The 22747-nt window shown below is 42.1% G+C and overlaps 1 protein-coding gene across 3 annotated transcripts in view; it reads right to left on the bottom strand.

Moving 5' to 3' along the window:
* The window catches only part of ARHGAP17 (Rho GTPase activating protein 17), a 48896-nt gene extending 26428 nt beyond the window's left edge, over positions 1–22468 (bottom strand). For all 3 annotated transcript variants that reach the window (XM_050905847.1, XM_050905849.1, XM_050905848.1), the window contains exon 1: positions 22390–22468. In XM_050905847.1, the coding sequence (XP_050761804.1) occupies positions 22390–22442 (53 nt within the window). In that variant the 5' untranslated portion in view covers positions 22443–22468. The remainder of the gene's footprint in view (positions 1–22389) is intronic.
* Between the last annotated feature and the right edge of the window lie 279 nt (positions 22469–22747).

Below are 22747 nucleotides of genomic sequence, written 5' to 3'. Positions count from 1 at the left end.
TTTTTGTTGTTGTTTTGACTTCAATTTCATGGCACATTATCTGCTTGAACTATTTGTGAACCATAAGGTGTTTAATAATTAAATACCAGAATACAGTAATGCTCAAAACATCAACAAGACTAAGACAAAAGCCACTTAAATACTTTGATAGCAACATAAACTGCAAGCACTGTAATATTTATTTGTTTAGGAAAACACATACGAGATTGATAAACTTTTCTTCCACACAAACAGAAATACTGTGTCTGATCGAAATTATATCCCGTTAGAGAGCAATTATTTGATTTTTTTTTAGTCTTGCAAAATCCCACCAAAAATTACATGGAAGAACTACAGTGTATGAGTACTCCAGTTATAGCAGCACATTCTTAAACAAATTTTAATCTAATCTGCAGTGGCAGCTACTACACACATCAGCTAAGTGATCTGATAGAAGAATACAGAGCTACTAAATATTTCTGTAGGAATATAGTGCTGTGGACGATAATGGTTTTACACAAAATTTTTTAGCAGCCAGAGCTTTCTGTCCTCCAACAGACTGCATAAGAGATGAGCCACCTCTATTTCTAAAACTGAATTTGATAGCGTACATGCCTTTCTTGAAGAAGGGGCTGTATTTACCATGGCTAACACGGCTTTTGGCTTGAAACACCATTTTCTTCTCAGTCCTGTTTTCCACAGGTGAATGGATGCTTTTCACTAACAGCTTTCATGAAGTTAAATTTTACTCACCTTTAAGAAAGAGTGTATGGCACAGTCTATACGATGCTATCAAATGCTATATTGCTTTATCTTTGTACCTCACCTAGACACACCTTAGCAAACGGCTCATCTTAAATACCAAGTCAGCCTAAGCAATGCATATAAAAAGGCACCAATTCACATATCCGTCGGGTAAAATCCCATCTTGACTAAGGTGGCACACTGTAAGCCAGGATCAACAGACTGAAGATGAAGGAGTGCAGCCCTGAGAAGGAAGCAGGCTGAGCAGATGGTGTTTACCTGCCATAAGCTCACTAAACAATACAGCTCAAGGTGTCTTCTGCAAAAACGCAGGCTTCTTTCAACAACAGATGCAGTCATTTACAAATAAAACTGCCTACTGGAAATGATTTCATTTTGATATTGAAGAATAGCTACTTGCAGTTCCAACCATATTAAGGTTTTCTAGTTAAAGCAATCAGCATTTAACAAAAGATTAGCATGGCAGTTTGCTAGAGCTCCAGCAGCTGACCTGCTAGTGGACTCAATCTTTCCAGAGTAACTTGCAAACGCAGCAAGACAGCAGCAGGGCCACACACATGGCGTACAGGGATTAACTATGTGTAACAGACCATGGCAAAAGTAATGGGAGAGCAGCCACCTTCATCTCCACATATATCCAGGTCTCAGTTTCCTCCTTTTGCCTAGAAATCTGTTTAAGAAAAAAGGCAACTGGTTTCTACATCTACATTACGCAACTGAAGCTTGCACTGACTCCCCTGTATATCTCTCTAGTCCTTAATTTGGCTCAGTGTAAGAGAAAGTTAGATTAGACGAAGGCGTTTCAGCAGTTCATTCACCCTGGATGCTGACACACTTACACACTGACGTGACATGAAACAGACACCACAGAAGGGAAGATCTGACATACCAGAAGAGAACACACAACCTTAACCTAACCAGCAGTTTTAAGAAATAAAACAGCCACCTCACATGGCGTAATTCAAAACAACTTCTAAGAACATTTAGAGTACTTATAACTGGATATGTACACATCATTAAAACCACTGAACTGCTGATAATCACAAGAATAGTGGTTGACTGAGAGTTCACAGAATTTTTCCCACCCATGCAGCAATAATCAAATTACTGTAAGATTTTGTAAATTCACTTTTAGCTATCGGGAATCACAAAATGCATTTTACAGAAATTATCTTTAGAGGAAACAATGTTCCTTCTAATATTATTCCATTTGTGTTCAACAGAACCTTTCATTATACTACTATAACACTACTGGATGCTTTTGAATGGCTTTAGCCTCAACTGATTTAAAACCATCAAATAGTAGAATAGAGCTTCCATACAACTTTAGATTCATTAGAAGTCTGATTTCTCCTTCCCCTCCTTTTTCCTAGGAAATTATATCCATTTGAGTGAAAAGCAAAGATGGCTCAGTAATATGCTAGCAGAAGTTTGTTTCTGTTTTAAATATGGTTACCTGCAGACTATATTTCATTATGGAAAGTGCAAAATAATTTTCATATATCTATCTTAAGCACTCTTTGCACACCTAACCGGTTTATCAAGGATTTAAAGTCACAGCTTGAAAATCCGGATCTCCGCCTTGGAAGTCAGGGATGTTTTCCCCAGTCATCAGTGGCAGCAGGACAGCGTCCCCAGGCCAGCGCTGATTTACAAAAGCCACTGATGATGATGTCAGGTTCGGAAACGCAAGAGGGAAGACCTCACCCTTCCTGCAGGCCCACATTCCACCTTTAATAAGGAAGCCAAGAAAGAGCCACTAAATAATACTGTTTTTTTCAGTCACCACAACCATGAAACAGAAAACGCAACCTTGTGATAGCAGCACAGCCTATCTCCTTACTCAGCAGGGAAAGAGCAACAAACCATCAAAAGGTACCTCTGTCTCCCTCTGAACAACAGGTACTACTAGTTTAAAGTTTACATCTAACTGCAGCTTCATGGGACACTAATGCCTTCTGCCGACTAATTAGAGAATTAGCAAACTTATAGAAAATAACAGAATCTCTTTTTCACTGCTACTTGAAGTTCTGTCCTTATTCCTTGTTAGGTCTTATTTGTATCTTATCTAGTTGGTAGCAGGAAGCAATGAAGAAATCCTTCTGGAATCAAGAACCGATCTAGAATTGAAAGATTTAGTTGCAGAGAGTGTTCCCAAGGGCTTTATCAAGCCCATCAGCACTGGTAGCTGGCCTCCAGCCTGGAGACCCTCCACTGTAAGCTTCTCCTACGAGATATCATGAACACAGCCCATCCCAAACTGAGATTACGAAGCCCAGACTATAGCAGCTATGGCTGTTTACATTCCCAGCAGCTAAACTCAATACAGTCCAAACAGTTAATTCTCAGTTGCAAAACGAGGTCCCTCCAAGCCATTACTAATGGGGAAAGCACGCCCTGCCGTCCGAGCCCCTCCCGCGCGCCGGGGGCCCCAAACATGCTGGTTTGTGACTGAGCTGTTTGTGCAGGAGCCGTCCCCGCGCTTGCGGACGGCAGGATCCGCAGGCACACAGCAGGGAAACAGGGACCTGCCCAGCCCGGAGCCTCCCGACACCTTCTACGTGAGATGGGAAAGAGCACGGCACCAGCAGCAGCCCGGGGGATGCCGGACTCTGCACACAGGGCTTGGCATCACACCCTACCGCAGCAGCGGCGCACAGGCTGTTCAGCAGCCTAAATCTAAGATAGCTGCTAGACTGGCAGCAGTCCACTGGAAGCAGGAATGGAGCTGGTCCCCTGGGAAAGGAAGGTTTCCGAGAACTGAAGGTGAAGTTCTGCTGCTGCATTAGGCAGGATACCTGTTATGCCAGAACCTTTACATGAATCAGCTGGTACAAAGCTTTTCAATTAAAATTCAGCAGTGCATTTTAAAAGACTGCTTCTAAAACCAAAACTGAACAGTCATTTGTTGCAGCTATAATCACCTCCTTAACAAGGAAGGAGTATAAAACTATTGAATTCCCTAGAAATGGTACTTTCAAACTATTTCACACTGCGTTAGTACAACATTTTGCCCACCATAAGCATCCAAAGTGCAGAGCTCCATGAGCTGCTGTCGGTGGCAGCAGCTGCAAAAGCAGAGCTCTTCATTTCTTTACTGTCCCTCTCCTGCACTGATACAACAATTGGTTCAGCCGGTGTGTAAGCCAGCTCAGGCAGCGAAGCTGACTGAAAATAATGTGGCAGAAACAGTTACTTTTCAGCCAAATCAGCTCCCCAAGTTCACCCTTCAGACAAATAACCTTGCTGACACAGCTCTGGGGTGGGAACAGGTAGCAAAGAGCAGGTTAGGTGGTGAGTACAGCTCAGTTGGTGAATGTCAGATTCTTCAAAGACAGCCAAAAAACCCGAGCAGAGCTAGCTTTTCACTTTCTGATACCGTAACATGGAGAAACTGTAATTTTCAACAAAATTTTTGTTGCCAAATTGATTCTTCAAACAATTTTTCTTTTCTTTTTAAGACAGCAAATAGTGCACTTAACATGAAATATGTCATGCCACATAAATGCTGGTGCCATTTTCTATTTGGGGATGGCATGGCCAGAAGTAATTGCCTTAACTCACTCCAAGCAAAAAACCAAGAGGTTTGAGAGCGGAAAGACTGCATTTTTTATTCTAGACACGTTAATTGCAATACCTTAGCTTGCTGTGACATTTTAAAAATATATTGCATGTGCCCCCAATTGGCCTCCTCTCTAAGTGTTTTATAGTATCATTCATTTTATTTCTTTCCTTCTTTCCAGAAAGGTCCTTCAGCACAGCACAGCCTGAAACACAGCTCAGCGTGCAGGGCTCTGCTGCAGCTCACTGCCTGGCTCAGCCGTGAGCAGGGTGGGCAGAACAGCTCTCAACCCACAGGTTTAAAACCGGTCCCCTCACTTTTTCATTTTACAGCTCCTTCATGCTTCCAGGCCAGAAGTCTTCTCTGTACATCCGGAAACAGCAGACGAGAATTCCTGAGATGAAAGTGTTTATCTTCCACGGGGAAAGAATTTACATTTCCATGTATAAAATAAAGAGGCTCTATTAAACCAGCATTTGAGATTTTAAAAAAATAAAGCTTCATCTAAACAATACTTGAGATCTCCCTGGCTTCACAGCAGGGTCCTGTCCACCACCAGGGCATCAGTCCTGACCCAGGGGCTGATCTCCAAAGCAGGTCAAAGCTTCAAAACCAGTGGAAATTTACACCCCTGAAAGGCTAACCAGGAAGGAACAGGAGCAAACCTGACATGAAGAGCCATAAAAACTTGGACATTCACAACAGAACAAGTGACTCAGTTCAAATGTCAAAGTGGAAACAGAAACCTTGACTCACGCACTGCGGATGGGAGGTGGAGCTGGCAGTAGGTGATGCCACGGGAGGGCAGTTTGCTTCATGACAAAATGACAAGTCTGCATTCCTGAACTCTGGAAAGGTTTCAGTGGAAGCGAGGAGACATCCACCCGAAACATGAGACAAAATTAAAGCTAGCCTTCCCTGCTGTTTGATTTTCCTTAAACAAAGCATTTGTTTGTTACCACGAGTAACCAGATTAGCTTTGCTGGCAAGTTAACACTTCAGAGCACCTTCGCCGGGCGCTGGGCTGGCAGCACATCCTGCCTGCTTTCCACATACAATAGGCAGGATTTGCTGCCAGGAAAAATGAAAGAATCAGCAGCTCTGTTCCAAAACAAGGAATCCAGAATTAGATGACAATTTCCCTTCTAAAAGGTTTGCTTTTTTAACATTCACTAAGACAGACTTCATAGAAAATATAACTTAAAGATGTTTCAGGACTACCAGCTTACTTTTCCCCATTTGACATTGTTCTAAATTCCAGGAACAGGCTTCCCTTTTAAGCTGGGTGAACCCTATGTTTCATAATCCAAGTTTATGGAACCTAATTATTAAACACATCAAATAATTTTAAAATTAAATGAAAGTTTCAATCAGGGGAAAGAGCTGAAACAGCTGACCAAGACCAGAGACAAACTCAGTGATGCCTTTGCAATAAGGATGCAGGAGAATCACCAACATGCAGGAGAAGCAACTCCTGGGTGCCATTTACTGTACACTTAAAGCAACTGCTGCAGTCAATGTCCAAACGTGAAATAATCATTGTTTATAGCAGTATCTTCCTTAGTTTTACTTGGTTTTGACTTCAAGAAATCAAGGTGATGCAGGGAACCTCTTGATTTCCAGCTCAGAAGAACACGGCAAGGTTTGCCCTGCCCCTTCCTCGTCCCGGGCAGCCAAGCTCACACAAAGGCTCCTTACCTGAACTAGAATTTAAAATACAGGTTGTAACATACACGTTTCTCACTCCCCATATTCTACCCAGATTCTGCATTTCTATATGCTTTTCAGAAGCAGAGATCTTTAACACATTAAAGGATCTTTCTGTGCGACTGGAAAGCAAAAATCCTACAATTGTGACCTTCATAAACATGTATTAAAGGTCACTTTTCAAACCCACTTTATTACGAAGGATTTATTTTGCTTCCTTTGGCAGCCTGTGGCATTACTCAGCTTTGTAGATATACTGTAGGAGTTTGGTTTCACCTGCGCAGCATTCTGAAGACAAGCCAGAGCAGAAATGTGTTTGGCCAAGTACATTTCTCACCACAGAAACCAAGTTCATTATGTCACACAAGCCCCGAATTAATCCCGTTTTGACTCCCCACCATAAAAACCCCAGCATTCATACTGAAAGTAAGGTAACAAATTGGGATCCTTGATGTGGCTGGATTTTTTCAAAAGAAACTAGCATGACCCAAGGTAAGTATCAATATTCTGAGTTATTTTTAAACATTTTAAAATCACTTCAGAATGACTGTCAGATGATAGTCGCCATTTTCAATATTTACTTAGTATTGAGGGAACACCACTCAACCAGTCACCAGCCACACTTCAAGTTTTCCTACCATCCCCATTTTTCACCCAAATTAACAATATAAACTTCTGCAAAAGTATTAAAATTGCTTTCATTGTCAATCTGGTGACCACTGATGCTTTGGTGGCAGCAGCAATCACACCAAAGGCTGCTGTTTCGGAGGACATAACCCACCAGCTCACTTCCTATGGAAGGTCCTCGGTGCAGAACTAGTTTTCATACTAAAGTGATGGTCAGGTCACCAATTTTAACCCACAGAGTTACTGCAGCTTCTGCGATTCTAATCCTTTAGAAGTGCTTTAAAAAAAATGATGCATCACTTCCAAGGCACCAAAATATTTCATTAATCAAGATCTGTATCTTCAGAAACCCAGGAGCTGCAAAACTACAATTCAGGCCTCAATAAATGGATAAAGATTTCTGCTCCTTTGTCTTCTTTCTTCATTTTCTCCATTAAGTTCCTCCAAACTTTGCTTGGTCACTCAATCTAAAAGCTGCAACTTTGATCTCTTCTATAATCTCAGCCATCCGATGTAGAAGAATGAAGCCTGCCTGCTCTAATTAAAGACAGACCAGGCTTTAGAAAGATAATCGTCTTGGAAAGAAAGCAGACTGTTCCTTTGCAGTTGCAGGGAAACCCATGACAGACTGTTCGCATTAGGGGATCTGAAATTCCTTCGTAAGTGAAATGGATCCAAGGCTCCTCTCCCAAGCGAGGCAGTAAATTTAGCTATTTAGAACAACCGCGGCTCAAGCCAAATCCTATTTTAGGGCCACTCTCGGAGGTACCGTCACTGCAGCGAGGCCCTGCACTGCCCTTCAGAACTCCAACCCAGCCTTGTAAAATATACATTTGTTTTTAATATTAGATATTGAGAATTAAACCAAATATGGTGCAGTTTGAAAAAATACCGTTCAAACAGTTAAGTCTATGTAACAAATCTAGGTAGATAATTGAGCCACATGCACTGCAAATTCAAGATGAATGTAAGCTGAACTTTCTATATGGCAAAAATACAATTGTGGTTTAAATACAGAACCAGATTTAAAGCAATTTTTTTTTCATGGAGGAAGCAATGTTTCAGCAAGCAGTCTTTGATGAGTCTGAGAGCTTTTAAGCTTCTGGATACAAATAAAAATTTACAATTAAGTGCTTCCAGTTGACTACTGTCCCAGCAAATCTAATACTTACTGCTAACCTACTATTTCATACCACGAACAAAGTTTTAGCCAGTAAAACTCTCCCTGTATTCTTTTCGACTTTCAAAAAACCAAACCTCCACTCACAGTGTATGTTAGGCCAATATAACAAAATGTGGCTTCTTTTTAAAAAGTGCATTTGATTTGTGAAAGTGTTAATACCTTCACAAGGAAATGCAAAGTGCTGCTGTAGGGGATTAAAATTCTAAATGCTTAAATCCAGTCAGGACGAAACCTAGCATCCGTCATATTTTTTTCCAAAGTAAAATCTCCTATGTCAAGCTGTCACAAATTAGTGATAAAAAACCCCAAGGAATCTGAGACAAAGCTAAGCTACACAAGAAAACTTTCGAAACTTATCAAATCATAATGTATTTTCTATGCCTTGCTTTTTCCCCTTTAAGTATTACAACATGCATTTCTCATGCTAAGTGCACTCTACTTAACATTACTACAGAACTTGAACTTTCCAAACATGTCAGTTATTAATATAATGTATAAAAAAGTATATAAACACCCTTACACGATGTCTTGGTAAAGAACTTTTTAAAATATTTAACTGCCTAGTATTTATTTACACTAAAAAGTTTATTTTCATACAAAGTCTTTCCCTCCTCCAAGCAAGCAACAACCTTTTACTTACGTAGAATAATTTTATCTAAAATTAGCTGGGTACAACTTTGATATAAGAGACAGTATAGCAGAAAGCAACCTAAATAATTATTGAATTTGTTATTCCTTAATCTCAGGTGCAATTTTACAATCCCTGTATGCCAACACAAACGTAGCTGCTGCCAAAACGGGAATTCCCCCTGCCGCCTTTGTGCTCTAGCAGCACTCACAACCGGAGTCACACCAGAGCACTAGGTCTAGTTGAAAATTAACCTGGCCAAATAGTAGCAATAAATCAGCCTGCACCCACCTCCCTTCCCCAGGCTGGCTCTCCAGAGCTGCTCACCTCGTCCCTCCACAGCAGCCTGAATCTGTGCCAGCTCAAATCACCACCAAATCAAACCCACGACAAGGAGCAAACGTTGGATTCCTCCCTCACACGATTCCCTACAACCCTTCTCCTTTCAAGAGTCCTGTCTGAAGCAGTCCCCCTTCCCCGAACTTCAGGGACAGGTCCTTACATCCCTCCCCTGCATCAGTAGCGGTCACAGGCAGCTCAGACTGGAATTAGATCCGATAAAAGAAATTACTGGTTTCCAGTTGTCTCGGCCCCCTCCCCGGGCCACCCCATGGCTGCAGCACTCCCCATCCGCAGGCAGGGGAGCTGGCACCAGTGCAGGCTGGGCAGGGAGAGGGGAAATCTGTCCCTTTTAGCAACAGCAGCTACTTAAGATCAGCTTAAGCTGATCATGAAACTGTGCCCTGGGGCCAACGTTTCATTAACACAGAGGTGACATCAGCTGGCAGAGCTGCTGAAAAAAGTTGTGTCCTCCCTCCTACCATCCTCGGGCTGCTCGCTTCTCCCTTTGCCCAGCACAAGCATCTCCACTAGTCAACAGCTCAAAGGACTGACCTGGCTGAAAACTAACCTGGTTGGAAGAAAACCCATTTTTCAGTCAGATTAACTTCATTGCCGAGATCAGACATACAAGCACAAAGAAGGGGTGGGAATAAATGGAAGGGCAGCTAGGGAATCAAGGCTTGGCAGAAAGGGCACTGCTGCAAAGCATGATGCAGTCGTACATCCTGACCACAGAGTTAAGGCAGCAGCTGATGTTTCTGGATAAGAGAATGGCTCATGAATTTCCTACACGTGGGTTTGGCAGCTTTTAGTTTCAGGCGAGGACCAGTCCCCTTGCCAAACCACCTGCTGACATGAGAACTCCTTCACATTTAAGAAGAGAAGAAAAAAAAAAAACAACCCACCAAAAAACCCTCAAACATATCCTGAACTTTCAAACAAGACTACTTTCCATTCTAGCCACAAAACAGGTGGATTGCCCACTAACGCTAGACATTTTTAAATTTTATGATTTCTTTTACCAGAAGTCCTGCATTGTCAATCACTGGTAAGGACTCCAATGAGCAGTACTGCCTTTCGCAAAGACAAACTTTTCACAGTGCAGACATGTCTGAATAGCAAAAATATGCAATACAGGAATGAGGAAAATACATGGAACTGCTAAAAAGAATGCTGGGCATTTTTTGTGTATTTGTTTGCTTTTTTGCACTTTGGCAGGACATTTCAGCTACATATTACCTTGCATAAGTGTCAAAAACTCCAATCCAGAAATGAACATTTCATCAAAGGTAACACTGTTATTAATTTAATATACTGTCCAGACAGGGCTATTTTAAGTTCGGGGATTCACAAAACTGGCAAGAGAAAGCCTTTGAAAAGGAACCAAACTGAATCAACACAAGAAGCAAAACAAGGAAACACAGAAAAGGCAGAACGATGAAGTAGGAATAGAAAGTAAGAATGCAAAAAGGAGTTGGAAGCTTTGAAATAACAGTAGAACAAGTACAAGGGGATTCAGGGACCTGAAGTTGTATAAAATTGACTAATAAGCCAGTGACAAAATAGCGATTATTCTTTATGCCTACTATTTCACAATGAAGCCTTTGCACTGATTTTCTGATCAGTAGCCATGATTAACAATTAATGGCTGAACCCTTTACTATGTTTCACCAACAGGAAAGCGAGTTTCTGAGCTGAGTCCGACAATTAGCCCGCAACTGAGACGACTCATCCAATTACTGGGTTTTACAGCACTGGATATAGCCGTCTGTTTTTATGTTGCTTAGATACAGTGTATACAAGACTATATTAATGTGTACAACATGCAGAACTACGCCATTACTGCCCTGCCATGGGTTGCACACCATGCTTTTTGCTGTTCTAGCACGAAACTGAAAGTTAACTCTATCACTAGATTTCCAAGAAGGAAATACAAGCCTTGGACTATTGGCAAGGTTTATTAACCTGTACTGCACTTCAACACACACTTGGACCTGCTGTTACAAAGCCAGGATTACTTTATCCTACTGTTCCATTCCTACAAAAAATATCAGAACACTTAATCTGCGTATTAAATCGGCTTATAGCAAGACAAACCAGCTAAATGTTCGACTGAAATAGAAGCTGCAACAGTTTAGCTCACACATTTATTTTTCTGTATGAAAATGTTAGCTTTCTATCTTCATTTTCTACAGAAAAGAGAACTTTTAATCAGGCGGATTAACATTTCCTATAATTAGTTCATAGCTGCCAAGAAAGTTTGCATTTGAATAAACTGCTGTACTTTGCAAAGCCATACCACAGCCCTAACTTTCCAACCTGCATGCAAGGCAATTTATCTTCTACAAAAGGGCCAACCTTATAACTTAATTTTCCTGTCACTGGCTAACGTAGTTTTTTTGTAGCCTTAACTCTGTCACCAAGGATGCGTGTACGTGTGCACGCCACAAGTGGCATGCTCCAACAGCATTAACAGTTCTCAGCAATGACCTACCTTTTCTGTGCAATGCTCAGCTGTACAAGTTACCAGTTTTCCTTTTATTAATTTTCACTCTGGAAGTGTCACTGGGATCTTGAGAAACATGCAATATAGCCAACGAGTATATTTAGACAAAAATCTCAGTCCAGCAATTTCTGGCACAGGACAACTTGTAAGACAGAAGGAAGAAACTCCTCCTTTATTGATCCTTCTCACCTAAAACTGATTTGGATATTTTGCATACTCATTTTTTGCAGATCCCTCAGCTCTTTGATTCACTCTGCTGCAGTCACTCCAGGATGTTTCTGTCATTTTGCAATGCAATTAACTTCACAAGAAAACAATCTGTGTCAAGGAAAAAAAAAGGCTCCACCTCACTTAGGAGAAGAACTTGTGACCTCACCCAGCTGGCGTGTATTTATGAAAGCTTGTTTCCTGTTGAGACAGCAGGACCGTCCAAGCATAAGATGCACGACTATTCTGACATGCTTTTATCAGCAATGCAATAGCGATTACAAACTCAAAGCTTTTAAGGCTATTTGGTTCCTAAGGAATAAATTTTAGCCCAAATGTTCTAATTCAGTCAACAAAGCAATGTTGCAGATAAAGATACTCGAAAGTTCCCTATTTTTTCTTGTCTAGACATCAAGTGTGCTTTAAGCATGACAGTGTCGGTGAGGATCAAATTTAGCCTTCCTTTCAAGACTGGTACCTATAACAATCAAGCAGCCCAGAAAAAAATGAGGTAATCAAGCACAGTAATCTGTTAAAATCAGTTGATATTTCACCACTAACTGCTGTGAAGCTACTCAGTTCTGAATTACCAGAGATCAGCCATACCTTACCCAGTTTAATTTGCATTATTAAACTCCCATAGGTTTCAGATCAGAGCTGTGCCATGGCAAATGGGGGACACCGAACTGCCGCCTTATATAAGGCCCAACACAGTGGGCTGGCGGTTCTCCTAAAACACACACAAAAAAATGGAGCTACTTCTTTTAAGTTACGAAACCTTTCTTTCTGGAAACTGTGTATAATATTAGAAAACATTTCTAACACACTACAACACTTTTCATTTAACTACATCCTAAAAAGACCATATGTATTTGGCATTTCATCATGTGCTAATACAATGACCTCTAAAGAGCAGTTCTGGTCACAGATCCATTATCATAACCTAAAAATACCATGCAAGTATCTAAGAAATACATTTGCTTTCATAAATTCCAAGTGTATCACATTACAGCATCAGGTTGAAACAGCTTATTAGATCACTTCTAGTTATTTTAGCAGATTAAATCATTACTATTTTAGGATTTTGACTCTGGGCATAACCTGATATTAAAATTATTTGCTCTAAAGAACCACCATCAGATCAAGTTACAATCAAGGAATCGCAGCTTCATCCACAAAGAGGGTAACACCAAGATTATTTTGTTTATATGAATAAATATCAGAAGAGTAGGACTCCACCTCCGGAGTGCGGGTGCACAGCTGACCGTTTAGCTGAGCAGCTGTCACTAAAGCAGATTCAAGTATGTTTTTACCTTCACTATTCTGCTGTTATGTCAGATACCAAAACCTCCACCTTGGATGCACCTAACACCCCTGGACAATATACCCTTTCCTACTCTTTTAGCTTCCTCTGCGTCCCTTTGGTGCTTCACCCAGGCAGCCGCACAGGTCCGGCTGGGGATGGTGACTCAGGCTGCGGTTATGTGCTGCGACACAAGCACAGCATGCCAGGTTTGGCACAATCGTTACTGCTGCCCTAGACCCCTCAAAACCTTGTGAAACCACCTGAGAAATCTCTGCACAGAAAAATGACATTTTATTCATCATTTTAAGGCAACATAAGACTGTGCTTTCCTGAGACAGATGCTCCTTTTACCCTTGCTGTGCAGTCCTGACCCCCCGGCAAAACAGGAAGCCCAAGATGATCCAGCTACAACAGATCCTATGGTAAATGTCTGTCTACTGTGAATATTTTATCAGTCCTCCAATCTGTTTCATCAAGCAGCAGCATGATGAACAGAGCCAAAGGAGATGAAGACATGCATGCAAGAGGGCAATTAATATTTCCCAAATCCCTGAGTTCGGAACCTTTTAATTTCTTTTTCTGCAACAAAAATCTCAAGTATTTTACACACTGCCCACTCAGCAGTTGACACACAAGCCTGCCACAAAGTTATTATATAACTTTTTTCTTCTAACCAACAGCCTTTAGTTCTCTACTGGAAAGCATGACATTTTATTAAGGTATCTTTAAGTCAACAAAATTTAGCACAACTAAACCAAGTCATTCTTCACCACCGAATACCAGGAATTTTTATCTAAGTTTGAAAAGCATTTTCTGCATCTATTAAGGGGAAGCAAAATAACTGAAGCTTCACCTGCCCTGGAAGCACCCACTGCTCAGGAAAATAAGGCAACTCACCCAAGAGCTCATTCTCACACATTGCAGGCACAGAGAAACATGTTTCTCCCATACCAGATTCACTTAAAGTGAAAACAAATACTGGAAACTATCAAAACTTGGGCTTTCTGAGAAGCAGGGGAGCAGACTATAGCTTTAACACATTATTCAACTATTTGGCAAGGTGGAGCTCTACATTAGCAATGATGGCGCAGTCAACGCACAGACCACCACAAGCCTGGTGCTATCAGACATCAACCCCACAGAAACCACCTCTGGCTCGGGAAGCTCCTGAGACAGTCAGAGCTGGCGGCCGTGAGAACGCGCGTGGGAAATACCACAGGCTGTCTGAGCCTTGCACCCTTCCCACGTCATCCGCTTCTGGCCGCTGGACGTTGGGCAAGGCAGACGCAGCCCAGTCAAGGCATTCCTAGGTTTTCATGTGGTCTGGAATCAGATCAGAAGTGATGAGGCTTTTTAAACTGAGGGCTGAGCAAATACTTACTCATTGATTTAAAACCTCTTGCTGCCCTTGTAAGAGCACGACGTCATGTTGCACTTGTATCTAGAAAGTTTAATACGGTGGTTTTCTGGAAAACACCATACTGCAATGCACTAAGAGCACAGCATTACACACAGTGAACAATTTCTGCAGAGAAATAAGTTTCTTAAAAACACAACGTAATTTCTTAACAGTTTCTGATCTTAAGGATTCTTAACGACCTAGACTTTAAACCAGCATGAGATCATCTTGGTCCCTGAGGAATTAAGAGAAACTGATACACTGACTGCCTTTACAAAACTTAGAGGGAACACCTAGAAGTAGGCCAGAATACACTCCCTTGTTTTCTGACCATCTGTTCACAGACAAAACCTCTCTTCTTACCAGGGGTTCCAGTACAGCAATACAGCTTCTCACCAGCAGCAGCCAGCGTTCAGCCTTACAGACCTCACCAGCTCACAAGCTGTCCACTGAGACAGAACAATTGAAGAAAGTCACTACAAAGCCCTCAACTTAAGTAGATTCAGGTTATTTCTCCTTTGGCTTTAGCGATCTGCTTTGAAGGGTACATTAATCAATGAGATTAACAGACACGCTCACAAAATTTAATCTAGACCACAGCTTGGACACAATTTATATCCACAAGCTATTCCATTTGTCGCTGCGTTAATGGCAGTCACAAATACGCTGACGAGTGCCAAGTCTTACCACAAGAAGCAGCCCCAAACTGAAAACATAATAACTGCATGTTTTTCTATAATTGGAAGTTTGTACTGTTAGAAAAATCAGATTCCTGAGCTGCACAACGCATTACATTGTGTCAGTTTTCCCCAAAGGGTGCAGGAAATAGATAAATACGCAGATACCAAGAAACTGTGTTGATACTGCTGAGGCTGAAAGGCAGTGTTATAGGGGTAACTTCGTTCTTTGCTTGCTTACATCTCAGATGGAAACACCATTTCGCAAAGTTCTGTGCTTCTGCACAGCCCACGCAGTAGCCTAGAAGTGGCTAAGAGGTAATGAACAGTTTCTGCAGCTGCATATGCCAAGTCCAGTGTTTCAGTCAATATAAAGCTTACTACCTCCTTGCTCTGCCTGTTCAACAGCCAAACTACTACCATGCAGATGTTTAGATAATGCATTGCCTTTGCTATTAGTATACGAGTGCTTCAGCATTCACGCACATTTTATTTCAATCAGTCCTTGACAGTTACTTACATGAAGTCCGAAAGCCTGCACATGTTCAGGAAAACAGATCTTCTCTAATTCAATCTACTCAGGCTCTTTAAACCTGTCATTGAATTAATCTGCCATCCAGAAAGATCCAAGTCAATTTTCTAATTAAAGAGACCTCAAACTTCATTTGGCAATAAACAGGAAATGTTTAAGATAACTATTATAAACACTGAAATGAGATTTTTCTTTTTCTTTTCATGAGTACTCAGATGTAGACAAATTCCAACCTAAAAGACCAGGCACAAAGCATATTCTCCCCCGCCCGTAAATATGAACATATTTCAATGTTGTCTACCACTTTTTCAAATATCTTTACCAATGACAACAAGCCCTCCAAGTAAATCACTCTTATCGTATTTAACTTTTTTAAAAGGATGTTCGGGTGAGTCAGAAATTTTCAAATACTGTAGTCATACTCAATTTTTTAATTTTTTTTTTCCCCACACAAGAACTAGAAAAACATTAAACAAGTATTTATTTGACATTAAATGGCATTGTAGGGTTAACATTATATTGATTGACGTGTTTTGGACTTAACAGAGATGAGTGCACTCTTGTTTTACCACCCTGGATGCTTGAAAAAGCTAGTTTGCAAAGTACTATCAACAAAAGACAAAGAAGTAAAAGAATTTCTTTAAGTAATAATTCACAAAACAATTCTGAAAGACTAGAATCAATGTGTAACACTTCAGTAGGAAGAAAAAACTAATAACTTTGACCGCTCACTTTTTCCATACAAATCAAATGTAGGTAGCTCCTTACTGTACACAATCATTCAATAATAGTAATTTTAACATAAATTGCTTTAATGTAATAATTATGTTACAATAACACCAATTCCAACTTACGACTTACAGATTGCCAAGTGGCTTGAAGAAATACTAAATATAGTTTAGCATAGTAACTTTTACGCAAGGCATGAGCTATTAAAAGATATGTTCAAATACTCCTGTTGAGTCACAATAATGTCATGTGTACAGGGCCTGGAAAAACCTATTTGTATACAACAAGTTGTATTTAAACAGTGGAAAACTAGTAAAGAAGCTATAGTAAGTTAGCTTCTTGCATAAAAAAAGATCTTTCTGAAGGTGGTTTGTGGTCTCTTCGAGATTTCCAATTAGTCAGATCTGCCTGTCCCTGGTTTAAATTACTGTAACAGCCTAAGTGCAGATAGAGTATCTCTCCTAGTCAAGACAGTAAGCATATCCACCTATCTATCAGTCTTGATCCTAGATGACTTCACCAGACCTAAACTTTCCAGACCAGTTGGCTAGAATAATTTTTAATCTGTATGGTACTCTGTTGATTGGACCTAGAAGATGAAAAAAGAAATTGATGGGAACAACATTAATAGTTGTGTCCCCAGAGGCAGAAAAGCCTAGCTCGCTTAAAATTGTTAGACAGTCTAAGTGTCATTAATTACCAACCTGTTTTTCTGAAAGTAAACAGTATACAAACACCTCTGTGGACTCATTCCTCATATAAATTACTTAGCTACGTAGTTCAAATGCTTGTTAGTGTATCATTTGAAAGCCTTTAATGACAATACCTCTGAACGTTTATTTTCATTAGGGATGACTGCAACTATAAAGTAGAATACTTCCTGAGCTTCTAATCAAAATCTGTCTCCCTTTGTAACTTATAAAAGGGTACGAAAAATGTAAGACAAGCACTCAGATATCTCAAGAATTACCTCGTTGACGTCATACACAATATAATCCTTTTCATTTCTGAGCCTAACATACAGGTGACCTGCTAGAATGAGTACTTCCTTACGAGGCATCCCAAGGAAAGGTACAGACACACCAGGAAGGCAGTACATCACCTCTTCAAATCTGTGAGACAGCCCATACTAAAACATATTCCATGACTTCCATTTCACAAGGCACTGTACCCAGATGAAGCACACATGAAACGTGTGTGTGGAACAGAAGAACTGTTCTCAGTGGATATGAGCCTTGGTCCTCAAAACACATGAAGGTTTAGAGGAATTAATACATAAATTCCATTAAACGCAATCTCAGCACATAGCCTCTAAGGAATCACAAGCCACCTGAAAAATCACAAAGTTCAGAACAAAGGTTACTCTTTCCTCCTCCACTCCCTCCCCCCCTTAATTTTTTACACCTAACTAAAAGTTTCAAGCTGTTTCCAATTGCTTAGGCTGGAGTTGGGGTGTAGCCCAAAATAAAGTTAGATTTGAGCTAGTTATTTTGTATGATTAGCTGGTGTATCTGTCATGGTCAAGATGCCAGTTTATTCTGATGCGTTAATTCAGCTCATGTGGAACTAATGATTTCCTGGTAAGCCATGCCTCCACTCCCCTGCACACCCCAGCCCTGCTTCTTGCAAATTATCTCTGAGCAGATGCGAGATCCTTCACAATGACACAAGAACCAACACACACTGCGATTCACAGCTCGTTACTCTAGCTAAGGCTGCCCTCAGAAAGTTCTGACGCCACCTCCCAACGAGAGGTTGTCTCAGTCGCCTGGCCCAGACCTGGACAGTCTCTCTCTGAAGCAGCCAACGCTCGCTGGCACCAGCCCACAAAACTAGAGGGACCAGTGCTTGAACTGCCAGTTTTCAATGAAAGGCAAAATACATTATTTCCCCCTTTCCTCCAGGTTTATATAGACAAGTAATTGATATTTTACTTTATGGGTTAACCAGAGCTTGAGTTGTTCCCCTCAGCAGAAATGCTTGCTTGCAGACCTGCAACATGTACAACAAATCTGTCAAATGCATAAAAAATACTCAGTGGCAGATTGAATGCTTGTCTTGTTTAAGGCATCCAACAACATCCACAAGATAATTGCTGCAAAATATTTAACACATCTATTAATTACTATGGAATCCTGTTCCACTCAGCTAATACCCTCTTTAATTAGTTTCCTACATACATCTCCTAATTCTATATAATACTATCCATGCAGACTCATAGGCTTCCCATAAATGCCATTCCTCTGCTTTAATGAAGCTCTTGCCCATCTTTTCTTATTTTTCATGCTAAGGTGTTACTTCTCCGATCCTAAGTCACCTATTTGTGGTACAAGGCCAAGGACGCCAACCTTTGGAAGCCAATGTAGTATCATTCATACCTACGGCAATCTGAACAGGATAAATCCTGAACAATTTTAGAGTGAAGCATCCCTTTGTTCAAGAGAGCAACACCATGGTAAGACACATCACTGATGCATAGCCAAGGTTTGCTGACCTCATGATAACATGCCTGTTCTCCTCACCCCTCAATTATGGTGAAAAAAGCTCTGAATGAGCGAAAAGAAAAGCAGAAGATACCTCTTTCTAATACAACACCACAAAAAGGAACAGCCAGTTAAAAATCACCCTACGGAGCAGCAGATTACATCAAAGGGGAGATGCCCCAGAGAAGGTAAATGGGAGTAGGCCCATCCCGAGCACCCCAGGTGAGCCAGCAGAGATGGGGGGACATGACCTCTCCGCACAGATGCCCAAACTGCTCCTCCAAATACTGCTGCTCTCGTGGGGCGGCTTATTCACCAGCTAGAACTCCCAACAGCATACAGGGTCTTGAAATACTGAACACTGCACCTCTTCAAGACATTTACATAACCACAAGAGTCCTTTTGACATAGGATTTGTCTCCTCATTCTGTCCAAGCATAAAAAGCTAATAAATGAGTTACACCAATTCCATATAAACCCATCTCAGAAAGCAGCAAGCTGCAGCAGTACCAGCTGGGAAGCACACTGCAACTTTTTTTTCTTCAACATTACAAAATTGAAATGGTTCACTCCTGGTTTTGGTACGTAGTGCCAGAAACACCAGCCTCTGCTAATATTGCCTGCAAGATCCTACTGAACAATGACTGTCACATCTCCCACGTCTTCCACGAGTTCTCCAGTGCTTATCAAAGCCACAGAAGGCAGCACTGCCTGAAATTTGAAAACCTCATCCCTGGTATTTGCAAGTTAAACCAACCACAAATCTTTCACTACTAAGTGATTTTACTTTGGGAAATGAAATAAGACCCTGGTGACGACTGGAATGCTTGGCTAGAAATGTAAGGAGGCTAGTAATATTAAACATTCACCAATTAATTTTAATAGCACATTTGATACCTCCTGAAACAAAATGTTTTTCAAGCTATTATTAAAACTGTAAAGTGAACCATTTCTCCTTCTTTGTACACTGACTGGTCTAGTCATGCTTGATTTCTCGATGCAGGGTTGCAGGGCTGAGATATCCTCTCACCTCAACTGGAGGAGGACAGATGCAGAAGCGTTTCCAGAAATTATCTCTATCAAATCAAAGTCTTCATTAGACTGTGGACTTTGATGGGCCTCAAAAGCAGTTACTATTTAAAATGCTGTTTGTATCTAAGTAAACATCTAATACAAATGATTAATTTCAACCTCTTCAAGGACAACAGGATATCTTGAAAGTCCGATAAAAGCATTGCGATGATGAACCAAAAAAATTAAAGAAAAACAGGTCTGGGGAAAAACAGTGCTCGGTTGGGCACGTGGATACACTGCACTCTGGGAAACGTAAAAATATCTTCACCGAGTTTCCCCTGTTATAGCTCCTATACCTACAGGTGATCATACATTGCAAAAGCCAACACAAACCTCCCCAGTTTTGGTTTTTTCCTATCCCCAAATCATGTCCATAAACTAATCCTGAGTTTCATTAGAATTAGCGCAGATTTACAGTGATGAAAATTATTTCAGTTACATGAAGCATTCTTCTTTAAAGATTTTCTTTCTCAAAGACACAAATATTAAGGTCAGCAACAAAAGAGTAAGTACCACCTTGTGCTACCAAGACTACACAAACCAGTCCTTAGAAGGGGTAATTTGGTTCATTCGAAGCACGTACAAACATGAGGATATAATTTATACGTGAAAAAGGCAACAAGCACTGGTCAAAACTTTATGATTACCCTCACTCTTCAGAGTCTTCTCACCTCTGTTCAATTAAAAGAAAAGTTTGTATGTTCTTGGGTAAAGAATCCATACAACTAACTTAAGATAGTTTATTATTAAAACACACTCTGTAAGCAATGACAGAACCAATAAGGCCGCGCTTTTATTTAATACTGACTAAAACAGGAAAGAGAGAAACAGAGTTTAAGTTTAAATTAAACTAACTATTAAGCTTATAAAACCAAATGAGTCAGTGTCATTTTAAATAGTTTTTAATGAAAAACAATTACAGGTACTTGTCTGTATTTTAATGAAATTAGAAAACTTCACTACTCTAGACCCAGGCTGCTAAGGCACCAGCAGACTACCTGGCGAAGAAGCATGAGCAATAATCATGCACAGAGACAACCACACCCCGAGAGCCTCCCTTGTGAAACGACCGATAGCCACAGCTTCCACTGGGCTTCAGCTGCATTTAGTCAAAGGTCATTACGAACCTCCCAACCCACATATGACTATAAACAGCTCTCCAGATTTAATTCTGATTTTCCTCTTGTAGTAGAAAGCAGCCCGAGATGTTTATCCTACTCAGTACAACACAGATTACTTGAAATTCCACTTGGGATTTGGATCTGTGGGCCCGACACACGCAAAAAGGGAATGCCAATAATCACTCCAACAATATTAAAAAAAATCCATTAGTTTATATGAAATGAGAATGAAAGGACAGAAGACTGGTTTGGAAGTTACGCTCTCTTTTATAGCAAAACAAGTGTCCTATTAAAAATCTACTACCTAGCCATTATTAGCTGACATGCTTGACCTGTTTTATACGTACGCAGGCCCCAAAGAAAATAAATACTGTGTTAAATGAGTTATTGGAGTGGAGGCCATGAAAGTATAAACTCAGATAATATGAAAGTTTATACTTTCAGTATAAGTACATACTTTCAGATTAAGTTTTCACTAAAAGCAGAGAGGAGTTTCTGGGGGAGAAAAAAATACAGAACTCTACTAGAAACACAGTAAAGTTACATTTGCATTTTTAGCACACAGAAGAGCTGCAGGCAGACACACAGATTTCTTTCCACAGAATGAGGCTAAAGACCTTCCAAGACTCTGACATCTGGAAATCGGTGGCAATCGTACCTACAAGACTTCTGTTATTTTTGTTAAAATTAAGTCACAGAGGACGCGCTCTCCGAAGTCTTCTTAAACGTGAAAAAGAGCGAGAAATAGATCAAATAACTCAATATTAACACAGCAACAAAGGAAACGAAAGTCACAAGAACCCAGACAGGAAGCGCACAAGGCAGACAGCTCTGCGGGGCTCGGGGGGCCAAGGCGAGCCCCCTGGAGAACCCCGCTCCTTCGCTTCCCCTGACCCCCGGCACTGGCATTACCCCAGCCCCGAAGGGACCTTTGCTTTCTGTCCTCACAGCCTGAAACGCGACACAAACCCGAGACACAAACCGCACCAACGCGCCTTCCCAGGGCTGCGCGGGCAGCGGTGTTTTGGCGGGGGGGACCCCCCCCAGCACCCACACGGCCTCTGCTTCACTCGCTGCGTGACCCGGTCGTGGAGCTGACAACGCGTACGAACGGGTAAGACGGAGGCCTCGGTGCCAGCGGAGAGCGACGGACCGGCACCGTTTCACAGCGGGCCGGGGCTGACACCCGCCCGCCCGCCCAGGCCCCGCTCCCGGCTCGAAAACCGAGGACCTGAATCTATTCGTTGCTTCTTTCTTTTAGTTTTCGAGCAATAAAGGCCTCTGCCGCCTCCCCGCCCCGTCCCGCCAGTTTCCTTCTGAGCTGACAGAAGTTGTTCTTCCCCAAAAGGCCCCGCTCAGGAGAGCCGCGGGAACCCCCACCGTGCCCGGTCCCCTCCCCGCCCCAACGCGCGGCCGAGATTGCGGATGGCCTCCGCCCGCTCCCCAGCGGCGGCTTCGAACGGAAAAACGGAGCGCAGCCGCCGCCGCCCGAGCCCCGCCGGCGCCCCGGCCCAGTCATGCAGGGCCGCCCACGGCCGCGGGACCCCGGCCCCGCCGCCCACCTGCCGACGGTCTGGTTGGCCAGCTGCTTCATTCGGTTAAACTGCTTCTTCATGGCGGCGGCCGTTCCCCCGGCCTCCCGCCGGGCACCCGCTGCTGCTGCTCTGCCGCCGCCGCCACCACCACACCGCTGCCGCCCCGCCCCAGCCCGGCCCGGCCCGGCCTCCCGCCGCTGCCGCCTCCCTGCTCGCGGCGGCGCCACCGGCCCCGCCTCCACCGGAACCCGCTGCCACTTCCGGCCCCGCCCCCACCGTCACGTGCCGGCGGTAAAACGGCCGGGTCCCCGGGAGGGGCGAGGCGACCGGAAATCTAGATGTCCCGCCTAGAAGCCCGGATGTCGGCGCTCCGCAGCGCGAGGGC

This window comes from Gymnogyps californianus, chromosome 15 (genome assembly GCF_018139145.2).
Source record: "Gymnogyps californianus isolate 813 chromosome 15, ASM1813914v2, whole genome shotgun sequence".
Taxonomy (NCBI): Eukaryota; Metazoa; Chordata; class Aves; order Accipitriformes; family Cathartidae; genus Gymnogyps; species Gymnogyps californianus.
The sequence above is the reverse complement of the archived record's forward strand: the minus strand, read 5'-3'. Positions and strand labels throughout refer to the sequence as shown.